Consider the following 15,171-nt stretch of genomic DNA (forward strand, 5'->3'; position numbering starts at 1 on the left):
GTTTTAATCCATGACAAGCAAGATCCTCTTGGAGCTCCTACACTTGTATATGTATTCTATAAGAAAGCAAGAAGTGAGATAGTAGAAAATAAGCAGGAAGAAGAAACTGTAAGTAAAAACTTGATCTGCAGGAGCGTTTACCTGGTAATGTTGATTCTGAATGAGGTTGTCAGCATGCCTTTCCTGCAAAGAGAAAGGCAGAGGGACGTTACCCAACATGTAATCCTGTCTTTAGAGTCCTGATGGCTCTTGGCGAGTCCCAATCCAGCAGCAACCTTCTACTGCACCAGCACAGTACCATCCCTTGTGACCTTGAACATGCACAAGCACCCCCAAAAAAATAAGTTTAAAACCATGCAGCTCCTTACTGTGAATGTTTTGAGGTTTTCATGCCTCTTCTGTTCATTGTCAGAGTCATTGCCTGGGCACAGCTGATTGTGAATCCACTTGCAAAGGTACCAGAAAGACTTGGGACTTGGGATGATGTTAAAAGGAGGGGGCAGAGTGGCACCTTCATCAAAGTAACTCATCCAGAGCTTTGTCCGTGCAAACTTCCACTCTATGTCTGCATGGTCCTGTGAGAGGAGGAGAGAGAATATCAACAGCTTTAGGCACGCTTTACTGAAGCAAATGTCAGCGACTAAGGAGGTGACGCGAGCAAGAAAGCATTTCTCTGGCTGCAGGCAAAGCAGTGTCAATTCTTCCATCTCCCTCACTGGGGGTGTACTTAAAAAATCAGTGTGAAATGTAGCTGAGAATAAAAATACCAACCTCTGAGAAATGTAATGATAGCAAAAAGAAATTTCACATGCTTCATCATTTAGAGGTCGTGCACATTAGTTCACCCGTAAAAGAAGCAGGAAAACTTTTTTTTTTCTTTTTTGCTACTGCTTTTATATTATCACAGACCCTTGTTTTTCATGTCAAAATCCAATGAATTCTCACACTCGTCCCTGAAAAAAATCTCTCGTGGTCTTTGTTGATTTGTTTTATAGCATCTATTCATTCAGCTCTTGTTTATAAACAAGTGATAAATTTTACTGGGTGCTATATTTTAAATCTCGCCTCTGCGTTATCATTACACAAAATGAAGACATTTTAATGTTATTTATTTTATTTATATTATCACTGCAACACCATGCTAGCTCTAGTGTTCTTCATCCTAACAAAGTAAAGGTGGAAAGTTATTAGCATCACTTCACAGCTACGCAGATGTGCAGCATGTCCATAGCATCACCAAGAAATACTGAGCTTGTGCAAGACACTGATCTTACAGACTGCAAAATGGAGCTCCCCAAATCGAGGTATTTGCAGTCTAGTCTGTGGAGCCAACGTGCCATGCTGTCTGTTAACAAACTGCATGCTCCCTTCAGCGTCAGGGCAAAGAGATCAACCTACAGCCTGGATTCAGAGAGCTGATGCAGCTCTTGCTGCATATGAAGTCCATATGAATACGAAAGCCATATTCAGAATGGATGTCACGCTGCTTTGTGCTGGTTTTGAAGTTTAAAAAAATGCCCCTAACTGAGTCCTTCAAGCAGCGCTGAACACAGTCTGCAATAGCACCCTGAATTTAAGTAGTAAGGATGTGTGCTCTTACCTTCGTGGAATTTAGTGCTGATAGTTACGGTGTTTTAGCTGTTTAGTGTTTTTGTCTGCGGTATCTGACATGAGATCTAACCAAAAACATGGTGATGATTTTAAGTTTCTGAGTAGATTTAAACCAGGCTGGAAGGAGCAGCCCTCCTGGACAAGGGATGCTGGGCTGCAGGCAGCAGCCCTCAGACCCACGCAGTGAAGTGTAGGACAGGAAGTTTAATAAAATACAGCTGAACGTCATGCCCAAAAAATTATTACACTGGTATTCTGGCTACGCTCCAGTGCTCTGACATGGTTAAAATATGCTCACGTTTTGACAGAGAAGTGCAGCTCAGCTCCATTTTAATGGCATTTTCAAATTACGTGCAGCTCTCAGTTTAACACAACTGCCTCGGTGGCCCGGGAGCACATCCTGGTGGTCTGAATCGCACCAAAATACCAGGGCCTGAGCTGCAGCTCCCCATGGACATGCTCACTACTAGCCCAAGGGGAAAATCCAGCAGTGGCTGGATCAAGCAGCTGCAGGGGAATATCTACGTTAAGTGTGGCAGTGTGAGGGTGGTGCTGAGTTACTCAGCCCTGCTGCAAGGCTTTCTCAGGGTGTGCAGGAACTGCAGACACCTGGAAACACTGAGTTTAAGGTAAAACAGTAGCTGAGGGAGAGTGCAAGACTGTTATTTTGGATAGAAATGTGTATTTTTTTTTTTTGTCTTGGGGGAGGAGGTGACTTAGCAGTAGATGTTGGATGTTGTTTGTAGGGAAGGATAAGGCAAATCTCTAGCTCAGGGATTGCAAATTAGCTTGGGGGAAATGAAGGAAAAAGGATAATGAACTTCCTGTAGAGAGTACGTTTTGCTATTTTACTTTAAAATAAGGTATTTAATGGTACTATATGGGCTTGAATAGGGGCTGATTGCAGACGTAGGGCAGCACCATGAAACCTGGTGGTAGTTTCTCACTGAGGAAGTTTTGTGGTTGGTCTGAACAAAGCCCTGTTGATGTAAATACACCTGCAGGTGAGGCTGGTGGAGGCCAGCTTCAGCTTCACTGGTACTTCTTCTTGTGCAGTCTTAGTCCAGGAGTGCAATATAACCTTTTTTAAAAGACAGACCCCCCCGTACACTGCCCAAAGTATCTCCTTTTTTTTTTTCCTCTCTCTTCTGCTGCTGTGAATTCCCCAGGGTTTACAAACTCAGCCTGTCTCAATTATTCTCCTTGATGTTTTGAGAACCTGAGCAAATCTGATCAGAACTCCTGGCACCAGTTCTGTGTTGGAATCATGCAGCAAGGAGCAATTTCGATTTTACTGAGGATGTTTTTGTGTGCCAGGAAACCACCATTTTCTTGGTTAGAGCTCTCTTTAGTGCTGTAAGCAGTGAGATCTGCACACAAAACAGCTTTCTGAACTCACTTGGGCTGAGTACAGGGAGTACCATGCTTCAGCAATCGTTTGATACCCAATCATTCAAACCTGAAGCATTTGCTGGTACATCCAGACGCTGCGTTGGCTGTGAGTGTGGCCTGGTAGCCTACCAGATGTGCTCCAGCTTTTTGGTGCATCTCCCCAGCAGGCCACAAAGCAGGACTCACGTTTCTGAGAGCTGCCCGAGCCTCAGCCTGCTTTGTGTCTAAGTTGTTGAAGACTGCATGGGAGTGAACGCTCACCATGAGCTCCTGAATACAGCAAAAACCCAACCCAAGCTGGCTGTTCCCTTGCTCAGCCTGGGCCTGGCCACCACGAGCGAAGCCGTGCAGTGATGGTCAAACGTGGAGCTCCTGCAACAGCTGCTGAGATGGGTCACAGGAGATGCTGTCCTCACAGCTCCTCACCCAGTCCTCCCAGACCTGCGCTGTCTCATATAATGTTAGGTGCCAATTTTTTTGTATGGTTTATAGTAAGCTGAAAACCATATCCACTAGCTCTGCAAGTGTGACCTTGCTGCTTTAGGACTTTAAATCCAAGTTTGGATTTCACTGTCCTCTCTTCAAGCTGTTGTTGCTCTTGCCCTTGTTCTTGTCACCACTTTCCTTCAAGCACTGCTCATCTTTTCAGCTATAAAACACTACTTCTGAGGGCCGAGCCCTCAAGCTCAAAGAACATGTGAACTCAAAGAGAGCACCACTCGGCTTTTCTGTGAGAACAAAAAACCTGGATCACTTACTGTCACAATGCGAATGTGTCATACTGGCCACCTAATCCTCTTGCAAATCTCTGCCATTTGAAGCGAGAATTAATCTCCCATAAAGATTTCCCTGTGGGACTGCTGGAGCCATCTTACTGTAGCAGTACTGAGGATTTTCTAATTCAGTCAAAGTGATGTATTCACAGATGTGCCAGATTTTAAATAATTACCTGCTACACTAATTATCCAGGATAATTCAAGCATTAATCTCCATCTTTATCTCTGTGCAGAAAAATCTGTTGTTTACATTTTGTAAAATGCTTTTTATAAAGACTTCCATCACCATCTCCTTGCTGGGCCATATGGTTTAGATCACGCTTTGCCAAAAAAACATCCAGCTTCTCAGCTGGTCCTGGCCCAGCCAGCACAGCCCCATCAATGGAAGACTTTCATCTCTCTGTATTAGGTGACTACCTCTGCATCTAGGTTCCTCGCAACCTGTTCGTGGATTTAGTATCTCAGCTCCCTGGCGGCTGAAAAGCTGGTGGAGGAAAAAGCTGTTACTTTTACCGTAGCCCCCAGGAGCTGGAGCACAAGCCTGGGGCACATCAGGGCACAGGAGACCGATCTTGTGCCTCTTGAATTGGCATCCCTGAAAGCACAGGGATGAGGCTGAGGGTCCTGAGCGTACGTTAGCTCAGGGCTGATGGGCTCCGAGGGCTTACGGCAGCTCCCTGCTGCTGCAGGCTGGTGCAGAGCCATGTTGCAAACCCTCAGCGAAAACAGCACAGAGCTGATGATGAAGCTCAGCAGCCAGGCACTCTGATACCTCCAAACTTACCCACAATAAGACAATCACAGGATAATCAGCTACTTCAGCTCCTTTATGCTACAAGGAGGTGCATGAGAGCTTCTTCCCTTGAACGAGAGGAAAGAAGTGTGTCCCTAGGATACAAATCCTCCCTGCGCCCCTTTGTGCAGAATAATGTATAAAGATGTCTAGCATCTTTCGAGCTGGCACAAAAAGGGCTGCGTGTGCCTTTCTTGTATTTTATTATACAACAGTCAGTGGGCTAAGCTGGAAATCAGGCTGCTGCCTGTCAGATGCAGATATAGAGGGCTGTGACAATGCCCTGGGGAGCAGGCTGTCTGGCTGTGGCTGAGTGCCTCGGAAGGAGGCGCAGGCAGCTCCTGGTGTGCAGGGAGCACTGGCAGTAGCCAGCGTGATTTCTGCAAGGACTGCTCTTTGCTGCTGTCCCAGGAGGTGCCAGCAGCAGCCCCACAGGTTAAGAAGTGCCCAAGCTGTTGGACTTCCCTCCAGGGAGGAAGGAGGAGGCACATCATCCACCTTTAAGAGGTTCTCGTGGACACACCTTGTTTGCAGCACAAGTTGGGTAAGGGGGGGGCCATTCCCTGAGAGGCACGGGAACGTCAGAGGTGCTTTTTTGCCGTATAATTAGCTGAGCTGCTAAGTGCAGGAGAAAGTCATTAAACTATGTTTAGTATATTTCTATCTCGTGTGCCTCTTTATTGCTCTTTGCAGGCTAAACCCAGAGCAGGTAACAGCACAGGAAATATATCAGTAATGGCTTTCAAGCAGGCTAGCACAAAAAAAATATGCCCTTGTGTGTCTTGAACAGAAAGCAGTGCAGAAAGAGAGCCAGGAGAACGTTAATCTTTGCAGAACCCAACACAGACAACTTTTCTGCAGTTTCAAGACTGTTAATTTTGTAATACGTGTTGTGCAAGCTGGTAATAACATCGGCAGAGCTTGGGGGCTTAATGGCAAGCTCAGAGAAGCAAGCAGCAAAAACCCAAGCAGGCTATTTGAGGTAAATGGCGCTGAATATTTTTCAAATAAGAATATTTCATACAGAGAAAAAAAATCACCTGTGAGCGAAATCTGGGACCTACAAAGGCAATTAATGCACAGGTAATTCAGCTGCAGCTGACAACAAATGACTTTGCTTTCAAAGCTGGGGATGACATGCTGAAGGATAAGAACTTAATGGGATCAATCTCAAAAATAATACAAGAAAAATTGCTAAAGGAGGACTATCTAGCATTAGAAAAAGCAATTAGAACAGGGAATGAGACAGCCAAAGAAGAGATGAAACTACTCTCTAGTGCGAAATCACAGTGCACCAGGCAGAACAGCAGGGTCCTGAGCAGCCACAGGACATTTGCAATGGGGGAACGGGTCTGTGGCTGACAGAGCCCAGCACCTAAGGCGTGAAAGACCTCTGGGGTGGGGAGCTGCGTGGCCAGGGAGCTGTTGAGCAAACCACAGCAAGCAGGAAAGCACAGGGTGCTCGGTATGCGTGGGAGCTGGGTCTGCTGCGCACATCCTGTTGCCAGCACAGGAAAGGAAAAGCATGTTCATGAAACGTGTGCACGTCTCGAAGAAATGCACATAAATACGGACTCTGGGGTACAAGAAAAATGAACTCTTGGGCCAGGATACAGGTAAAGGCTTGGTTTCAGAAAAGAACAAGCCTTATCTGGTAAAATGCAGGAGGCAGCGAGGCCCTTGGGTGGGGAAATCAAACACAGCACACGGGAGGAAAAAATAAATAAATTTTGACATACCAGACAAGCCATCAATGGGACTGCAAGCCTTTAAAATTTGCAAGCTAGATGAGGAGCCCAGTCATGGTACAGTCCATAGAACAAGAGGCTAACAAGAGAAACTGGGGAAAGATTTAGTTTTGCAGTGCCCAAGCTCAAGACGCCTTAGTGAGCACAGCACAAAGCTAACGGGCAGCACTCACCAGAAGCGGGTAGGGCAGCCGTGCACTGAAGGGCAGCAAAATGCCATCTGTGTCCAAGCACACCAGTTGCTCTGGCCAGATCTTACAAAAAAGTGGCATCAGATCCAAAATAACGTCCCCCAGCCTCCTGGGTCCAGCTGTCAAGGTCAGGCAGAAGCAGGACAGCGCATGCTGCAGCTGCAGCGCATCGTGGCAGCTCCATCTCAGGAGGAAGCCTGGAAGCCCCAGGTTCACAGAAATGGTAGTCCTAATGTTTTAAATTGCTGTTAAGGAACATCGAATGTAAGCTATCTATCTTCACATCTCCTGCTTTAGGGGCTATTAAATCTTCTGTCAAGGATTTAGCATATAAATCTTACTGCCTCGTAGTATTAGCTACTTGCTTTCCCCAGGCACATGTTACTTCCCAGCAAGGTAACTGTCACTCTGCAAAGTTTCATGGCTCCCAGTTACAGATGTTTATGGGAAGTCCTCTTGGGAACTTTCCCTCTGTGCTTGGGAATTGCCCCAGAAACGCTCTGGAGCTGTTAGAAAAGGCCCAGCAACGTTGCTGATGCGCTGACCACGACTTCCTCTGACGTCCCTCCATGCCGCAGTGTGGCTGGTTTGCCCAGCTCCAGGGAATCAGTTTGCTTGTACCTGGAAAATGCACGCCTTAGCAGCTCAGCTCTTTATATCGGCTGGGTGCAGAAGATACTCATAATTAACATTGTTATTACAGCTTGCAGTGCACGCCATTCCACCACGTATGTAGGTTATATGTATCAATTACCTTTCATCTCCCACCAGCACATTGGATGGAAACAGCGATGGCTAATGAGAAGGCCAGGGAATATTATATCTGAGGAAACGCAGAGAGCTGTGCATTGTGCTGGTTTTAGTATAGTTAAATTATTTGAATTGACTCCTTTTTGTTCTTCAGTCATATTCCAGCAAAGTTCAGCTTTTATTTTAACAGTCAAATAAATCAGAGCTGTATGAAGGTCGTGTAGACAAACAGTGCTCTAAAAAAAACTCAGCAAGAAGAAACAATGAGAGAGATATTACCAAGGCTTTGTTCTTCCTGCCATCCATTCTCTCTCCCTTATCTCCAGCTGATAAGAGCCTCTTTTCAAGTTGGCAGTCAGAGAGATAAGGCGGATATCTGTGCTGATAATGTTAACGACCTCCAGCCAGGTCACAATCAAGTAATTCGCACATGCCCATGGAGAAATGGGGGGCTGAAAAAGGATGTCTAACCCCAAGTGTTTGAGCACTGGTGACTTTTAGTACTGTGGCAAATTAGAAAGCCTGATCTCTACTCCTGCTATTTCCAAAATATCACAGCTTATTTTTTCTGCATAGCAAAGCAACCTGGGATTAGAGTCTTCCAAGGATGAAGAAATGTCTTGAATTTTATTGCTAGACTGGTGAGAGCCAGATATCAAGGAGAATCACATAATTCTCTGTAGCTGTCTTCATTAGTTTTTTTGTTTCTTTTCCTTTTTTTTTTTTCTTTTTAAGAGAAAGTAGTCCCAAGAAGCAAAATCCCAGTTAGGGTCCACCTGTGAGTTTCAGATCTCAGGATCCAGCCTGCGCCATTAAGAGGGTGTGATTTCAACCGGGAAACGCGATGTCAGTTATTCCCAAAGGTATTTACAGCTCTAGCAGTTTATTTAACGTATTATTTAGATAAGGCCACTTGTAACTTTCAGATCTGAGCTCTGATTATGAATATTCACAAAGTACATTTTATGTTCTTTGCTACTGGCTTCTATGCTATACAAATGTGTACCAGGATATCTGGCCACATCCAGCTGGCCAGAAAGGCAGCAACAACAGTAAATTCATCACTGGTCTGACTTTGGGAGCTGTTTTCATGTTCTGCAGGAATTGCCCTGAATCAGGCCTCAGGGATCAAGGCTCAGTATCTTGTTAGACTTTACAACCTCTTTATATAAATATATATATATAGCCTTCATAATCCTTCCTTAAGTAACATGAAGAATAAAATAATAATTCCCAAACTTTTATAGTTAATCAGTGAAACCACGCACAGCTGTTCAGGTATTTTTTGCTTTTATCATTGGTTGTGAACTGCCCACCCTCAGCAGAGGAGTGGAGATGGACTGTGTCTGTTCTTGAGTCTGTAAAGGTCACAGCACCGGTGGGAGAAGCCGGTGTCTGACGCCTCCAGACAGCAGCCTGCTTGCACAGTCACTTAAATGCAGCGCACGAGCTGAGCTGCCAAAACTTGAAAAATTGCTCAAAAATGAAAAATTGTAGCTAAATATTCTGGTTGTTTAAACATATCCTTGAGGCAAAAGAAAGGAAACCATTATGAAGGTATGAGATCGCTCAAGTCCCGTAACTGAATCTCGAGCCATGCACAGAGCACTGATTTAAGAGATGAAGTCCCTATTTCTCCCCCAGATTCTGGAGCTGGGTGTGCAGCTGAGGAGCTGTGGGGAACTGCACCAGACAACACTGTGACTCCGTAAGTACAGAACTGCAACTGAGGTCCTGCAGCACAGCACCCAGGTTCTTAAAAATCTTTCTGTTTAATTGGATGGAGTTGTATGTATCCTGTTTCACCTATATAATTAGCGTGAACTTACTTGCTATATTGCAGTGTGCTGAAGAGGAAATCCATGAAGCACTAACATCACGCTTCATTGGGTTAAAAACTGGCTGGATAGCCGGGCCCAAAGAGTTGCGGTGAATGGAGCCAAATCCAGTTGGAGGCCGGTCACTAGTGGAGTCCCCCAGGGCTCAGTACTGGGGCCAGTCCTCTTCAATATCTTTATCGATGATCTGGATGATGGGATCGAGTGCACCCTCAGTAAGTTTGCAGATGACACCAAGTTAGGTGCGTGTGTCGATCTGCTCGAGGGCAGGAAGGCTCTGCAGGAGGATCTGGTTAGGCTGGACCGATGGGCTGAGGCCAACTGTATGAAGTTCAACAAGGCCAAGGCCGGGTCCTGCACCTGGGGCGCAACAACCCCAAGCAGAGCTACAGGCTGGGAGATGAGTGGTTGGAAAGCTGCCTGGCCGAGAAGGACCTGGGAGTACTGGTTGATAGCTGAATATGAGCCAGCAGTGTGCTCAGGTGGCCAAGAAGGCCAACAGCATCCTGGCTTGCATAAGAAGCAGTGTGGCCAGCAGGGCTAGGGAAGTGATTGTCCCCCTGTAGTCAGCTCTGGTGAGGCCACACCTCGAGTACTGTGTTCAGTTTTGGGCCCCTCGCTGCAAGAAGGACATGGAGGTGCTCGAGCGAGTCCAGAGAAGGGCAATGAAGCTGGTGAGGGGTCTGGAGAACAAGTCTTACGAGGAGCGGCTGAAGGAGCTGGGGTTGTTTAGCCTGGAGAAGAGGCTCAGGGGCGACCTTATCACACTCTACAGGTACCTCAAAGGAGGCTGTAGCGAGGTGGGGGTTGGTCTATTCTCCCACGTGCCTGGTGACAGGATGAGGGGGAACGGGCTAAAGTTGCGGCAGGGGAGGTTTAGGTTGGATATTAGGAAGAACTTCTTTACTGAAAGGGTTGTTAGGCATTGGAATGGGCTGCCCAGGGAGGTGGTTGAGTCACCATCCCTGGAGGTCTTTAAAAGACATTTAGATGTAGAGCTTAGTGATATGGTTTATTGGAGGACTTGTTAGTGTTAGGTCAGAGGTTGGACTAGGTGATCTTGGAGGTCTCTTCCAACCTAGATGATTCTGTGATTCTGTGACTAGAATCTAAAAAGTCATATTTCAGGGGAGTCTTAATATAGCTGTTCCCATTGCTTACCATCAGGTGACAGTTCTCCACAGACAAATCCCTTTTCTTTTTTGACTGCTTTTTCCTCAAAAACATTTTTCCTTTATCTTCCACTTCTTCCCTTTTCCTCTGCCGTCTTAACAGAAGTCCCCTTGGTGCAGAAGCACGAGATAATGCTAATTGAGCTTGTCAGGTCTAAATAAAAGATGGGCTAATGCAGGGAGCTGCAACCTGTGTGGGTCCATCTGGATACTTCGGCTCCTGTCATGTAGCAGGAGCGAACCTCGCTGCGCTGCTTCGATGTAATGGGCAGAGCGTTATTGACCTGTCATGTGGGGCACTGGCGTGGTAAGTACATCAGGGGAAACAAAACCCAGCCACGCCAGGGCCAGCAAATTCCCTATAATATCGTAAATTACCCTGGGGTCACCCCAAAACTTGAAGATCTTGGTCTTTACTTAAATGTCATGTTTCCACTCCTCTGAATAACGCCCAGGTGATTTGGCCCTGGCGGCACACGGGGTCAGATAAATATATTTTTTTAAAAAAAAAAAAGATTAAAAGCACCAGAAAGCTTTATCTTTTTGATCCTGCTAACAACACTTACATGAGCAAGGGCTTGCAAGGATCGGGCCCTAGGATGGCAAATTAGCTTTGTCTGCTCTAACAACAGAAGAAAGATGCAGAATATGAAGTCAGAGCATAGAGAGTGCTCCCATTTAGAGGCTCTGCAAACACCAGATGAATATTAACAACTTGATTCAAGTCCATGGGTTATATGTAATTAGGCCAAAGCCAGCAAAAAGACAAACAGTTCTACACCTTCAAATGAATACTTTAGCTTGCTAACAAAAAGCAATTAAGCTGCCTGCCAGTCGACAGCAAGGCTCCGGGGCTAATTCCAAACACTGGTCTCTCACTGTATGGCGGTATTGCAGCACATCATCGCTGAGATCTATTTCCCTTCTTTTCAAACAGAAATCTACTGGGAGTCCTCCGCACCCCGTCATCAGTTCCAGAGAGCACCCAGCCTTGGGCATCAATCCCACTCCTCAAAAGCCATATGAGCTCCCAAGGAGGGAACTGGAGAGCAATGGAAATCTGCCTGTCCAGAGGTCGCAGAAGGCACTGAAGCAGTTCAATAGGATTTGTGATTTAATTAATTGTTACTGATGAGATGGGTGAATTTTGAGGGCGCGGTAACAGATTTGGATGACTACAGTTACACCAGATTGAAGGAAGGGCTTGAGCATACTGCCTGCACCCAGGACATGGGGTCTGTACGTGAGCAGTGACAGCAGCATGTGTGCAGCAGCCAGCTGGCGCACCTGAGGACCATAAAACTGGGGAACAAATGCCGATACTTCATTCAGCTGGCAAACCAAAGGAGAGTCATTTAACTCCCTTTCTAGAGCCTAGTTGCTTTGTTACTCTGTAAAAAGCTTCAAGATGAATTATTAATCCCAGCTCATATTGACAACAAGCACATAATTTCATTTCCTGCTGTATGACAGAGTTCAAAACCAAACACATCTCAATTTCTCTTAAGAAATTCGAATTAATGGTTCTTGAATGGCTCTTGTGAGACTAACACTTCCTGATGCTTTAGCAGAGCTTGGATATTAGTCTGGGCTTTGGAGCTGGCCTCACCTCTACAGGGGGACAATCCACCATCCCAAACCTTGCCATGTGCAGGGACTGTCCAGCTCTGCATCTTGAATTAAATTTTGTGATTTGTAAAATTCTTCCTCAGCAGAAACACCAAGTAGTAATTGTGCAGTTCACGTCAGCAGAGGAGGTGCAATAGTTTTGGACAGCTCGAAGGATCACAGATCACTGTGAGGAAGGGAATTTCTGCAGCTGTCATGAAGTAAACTGGCTACCAGTTACTGCCATGGTGGCAAGGACTTCAGCTGGTGTAGAGAACCAGAGGAATTTATTTCTCATTGTAGATCAAGAGAAGTTCGATACTCCTTCCTGGGGAAAATCCAAAGTCATGCTGGAAACAATGGCACAGGGAACTGGATTTTTTTTATACTCTTCTGTGTTTTCATTTTTAAGCTCTCTACTCTGAAAAAAAATGAAGAAAATTCCATGTACAGCACCCCTACACTGAAAATCAATTTCCTAAAACTGATCGCTTATTTTTAGCTGTACATACCAACTGTTTCTGTTTACTATACAGCTTTTGTTTTGCTATACACCATACTTATCTTTTTCATTCTTCTTCTCCACAACATGTGCTAATTCACTCTGTTTCATTCTATCATTTAAACCTGTACTCCTCGTTTGGTGTCCAAAGTCCTCATTTCTCCAATATCAACACTGGTAGCTCTCTGGTCACACACTACCTTCAGAGACGCACTAGAAAAAATTAAGCATGCAGAAGTAACACCTTCACTTTCCTGCATGGTAGCAGTAGTTAAGGGCCATTTTTCCCAGACCTGCTTTGGTGTAGTGCTATTCCTGAGGCATTAAGCATCTTTGTTCTTCTCTAAAACTTCTGGAAACTGCAAGGGCTTACGGCTTTCCCTAATGTCAGTGGGATGCCTGGTGCTGCACTGCTGTTGTGTGTCACTTGTCGCTCTAACCCACCTGGAATCCAAATCACAGCCCTACGGTTTCCCTCCTGAAGGAGTCTTAGTTCCTGTTCTTCCATCGATCTTGCTTCCCCTTGCTCCTGCAGCTGCACAGTCAAAACTGTTTGTACGGTCCCAGTGAGTAATTCCTGTGTGGCTTTCCAGACTCTGGTGGATGTGTGCGTGAGGAACATGCTTTCAGAAAATACATATCGATTGGTAGTTTCCTGCAAAATGCACTTGCATCACAGAATTCCAAAAATGCACCTGCACCTTCAGGCTCTAGAAGACATGCGTGCTTGGGTGTCACAATACCCCCTGTCACAGTGTTTTGAAAAAACAGCACATTTAAAAAAAAAAAAAAAGACTGGCAGGAGGATTGTATAACTTCAGACACAGCCAAGTGGCAGCCCTATAAGAAACAGCCTATCACATAAAATGTGCTCATTACCCACTCTGTTACTTTATGCTACTTGTGAGTGATGGAGCCACCTGGCCACTCTCAGATAAGTCCCATTGTCCTTCCTCTTGTCATCAGGACACATTCCTCTTGCATTCGTCAGGGGATGGTATTTCTGTCACGTCTGGGAAGGTATTTAGATGAGAGACCCAGCAGTGCATAACATCCAATTGCATTCTGTGCTGCTTGTATAGAACATTCTGATCTTCCCAAATTGAAACAGCCCACAATGCGTGGACATTTCATTGTGCCTTAGGATTTTGTTTGCATTTTCAGTAAAACATAGTGGCTCCCATAATCCGCTACTGACAACGGTCTGGCATGAAAAAAATCAGTATCAAAATGGCTTCAGGGTACCCCTATAAAATATGTGTATTGAAGTCTGAAATAGCTTAGTGACAAAAAATACCAACTAAACAAAAACCACACAACAAAATTATTTCAGAAAAATTCTTCTGTGAGTCAGGAATCCCTCAAAGCTCTGTGCATGTTTTACTCTTTGCTTGCCTTGCTTTGCCTTCCACAGATATGCAGTGGTTTCATACCACGTGCCTGTGGTACTTAACGAACTACCGAGCCCAAATCCCATACCAGGGAGACATGACCAAGGGCAGGAACAGCTTTGCCTTCTCCTTCCTCTGACTTCACAGCAGAAATTCGTGTGTATATGAGACAATAGAGAACAGCAAGCCTGAAGGCTTTGTGTCAGCGATAGAACAGCTATGAAGTGAGAGATGGAAGAAAGGAGGGAAGAAAGAATGCTTGCATTGCAGCAGTGCCACTGGCTCATTAGCAAGTTGAATTAATTGAGATGTTCTTACCACTCAGCTGCTGGGAAATCAACAAGCAATGGTGTGCTGTCATTCCTGATGTTTAGCTCATTTTATTTCTCTGTGGTCCTGCACAGGGCAAAAGATTTTCTACTGCTGTATTTGGGAAGAAGACCCCACTCCAAGGGTGTCTTGCCCTTTCTCCTCCTCCCTCCCTGGTGGGATGCTGTCATTCAATGTGTATTTAATGTAATATAAACATCAGGAGGAGGAAATGCCCTGTTTAGCAACCTGTCTACTGTGATTCAGAAAGGGGAGAGCTGATTGCAGGAGGTTAAAAAATGACCCACAGTTGTAAAGCTCAACATTTATTAATGAGCTGTTTTCTTCAGGGAAGAAATTAATTGATGTTTGCCCTTAGAAGACACATGAAGAAAACCTGTCCCTGGGAGAATGTTATGAGCATGCAGAAATGTTAGCTTCAAAAAACAAAGCAGCATGCAGTGCCCCAGCCGAGGCTGGAAGTGACTGTCTCTTGTCTTCCCGAGAAATGTCACTGCTCTCAGTAGCAATTGCAGTATGACAGCTTAAGTGACAAAGAAGTATCCCAGAGCATTTTCATTGTTGTTACTCTGAGCAGGGGCCTCATGCTGCACGCCGAGTTGCTTGTTATGCCTAGGCTATGCCTGGTGATTCCAGCCCTTTACCTCCAGGTCTCTCATAAGCAGTACTTTCTGATGAAGGAATTCACTATTCCCAAATGCTGTGTATACAAAAACTTCCAAAAAAAGAGACTTCCATGCTCTGGACCAGTCACTTCAGTTAATTGTTATGATGGGTCTCTCTAAGATGTGGGATTGTTTCTAATGTGTCATTGCAACACTCAAATTATTCTGAGAAAAGAAGGATGAGTGGTTTATATCCCAGTGAATAACAAATACTTCCATTCTTCAGCTAGTCTTAAGTTTGGGCATTGTGTCAGTGACAAGCCTGTTTGATGACAATAAAGCAAGGGGACTGGGAGAAAATGTCTGAAGAGAACATCTTTGTTTTCTGCCCCTCATTCCAGTCTCCCTGGAATGTGAGGAGTAGCAGTGAACAAAGAGAAAGCACTTAAAGCATTGAAACAGAC

General features: G+C 45.2%; 1 protein-coding gene and 2 long non-coding RNA genes across 6 annotated transcripts in view; 1 reads left to right on the top strand and 2 right to left on the bottom strand.

Annotated features, from left to right (window-relative positions):
* Nucleotides 1–15,171, bottom strand: part of TRPC5 (transient receptor potential cation channel subfamily C member 5) — a 99,871-nt gene that overhangs the window by 9,705 nt on the left and 74,995 nt on the right. For all 3 annotated transcript variants that reach the window (XM_083797343.1, XM_083797345.1, XM_083797344.1), the window contains exons 8-9: nucleotides 369–575; nucleotides 142–183 (exon numbers count right to left, since the gene is read on the bottom strand). In XM_083797343.1, the coding sequence (XP_083653469.1) occupies nucleotides 142–183; nucleotides 369–575 (249 nt within the window). The remainder of the gene's footprint in view (nucleotides 1–141; nucleotides 184–368; nucleotides 576–15,171) is intronic.
* Nucleotides 4,594–7,387, bottom strand: LOC310880916. The gene is made up of 2 exons (XR_014571988.1): nucleotides 7,266–7,387; nucleotides 4,594–7,132 (listed from the first exon to the last, which is right to left on the bottom strand). It is a non-coding gene; the product is annotated as an uncharacterized lncRNA (long non-coding RNA).
* LOC310880911 lies at nucleotides 7,126–12,912 on the top strand. 2 transcript variants are annotated; one of them, XR_014571983.1, is made up of 4 exons: nucleotides 7,126–7,902; nucleotides 7,997–8,124; nucleotides 8,906–8,969; nucleotides 11,209–12,912. It is a non-coding gene; the product is annotated as an uncharacterized lncRNA (long non-coding RNA). The 2 variants fall into 2 exon arrangements; XR_014571982.1 differs by having other exon boundaries at nucleotides 7,126–8,124.

Source organism: Anser anser (genome assembly GCF_964211835.1).
Source record: "Anser anser genome assembly, chromosome: 13".
Lineage (NCBI taxonomy): Eukaryota > Metazoa > Chordata > Aves > Anseriformes > Anatidae > Anser > Anser anser.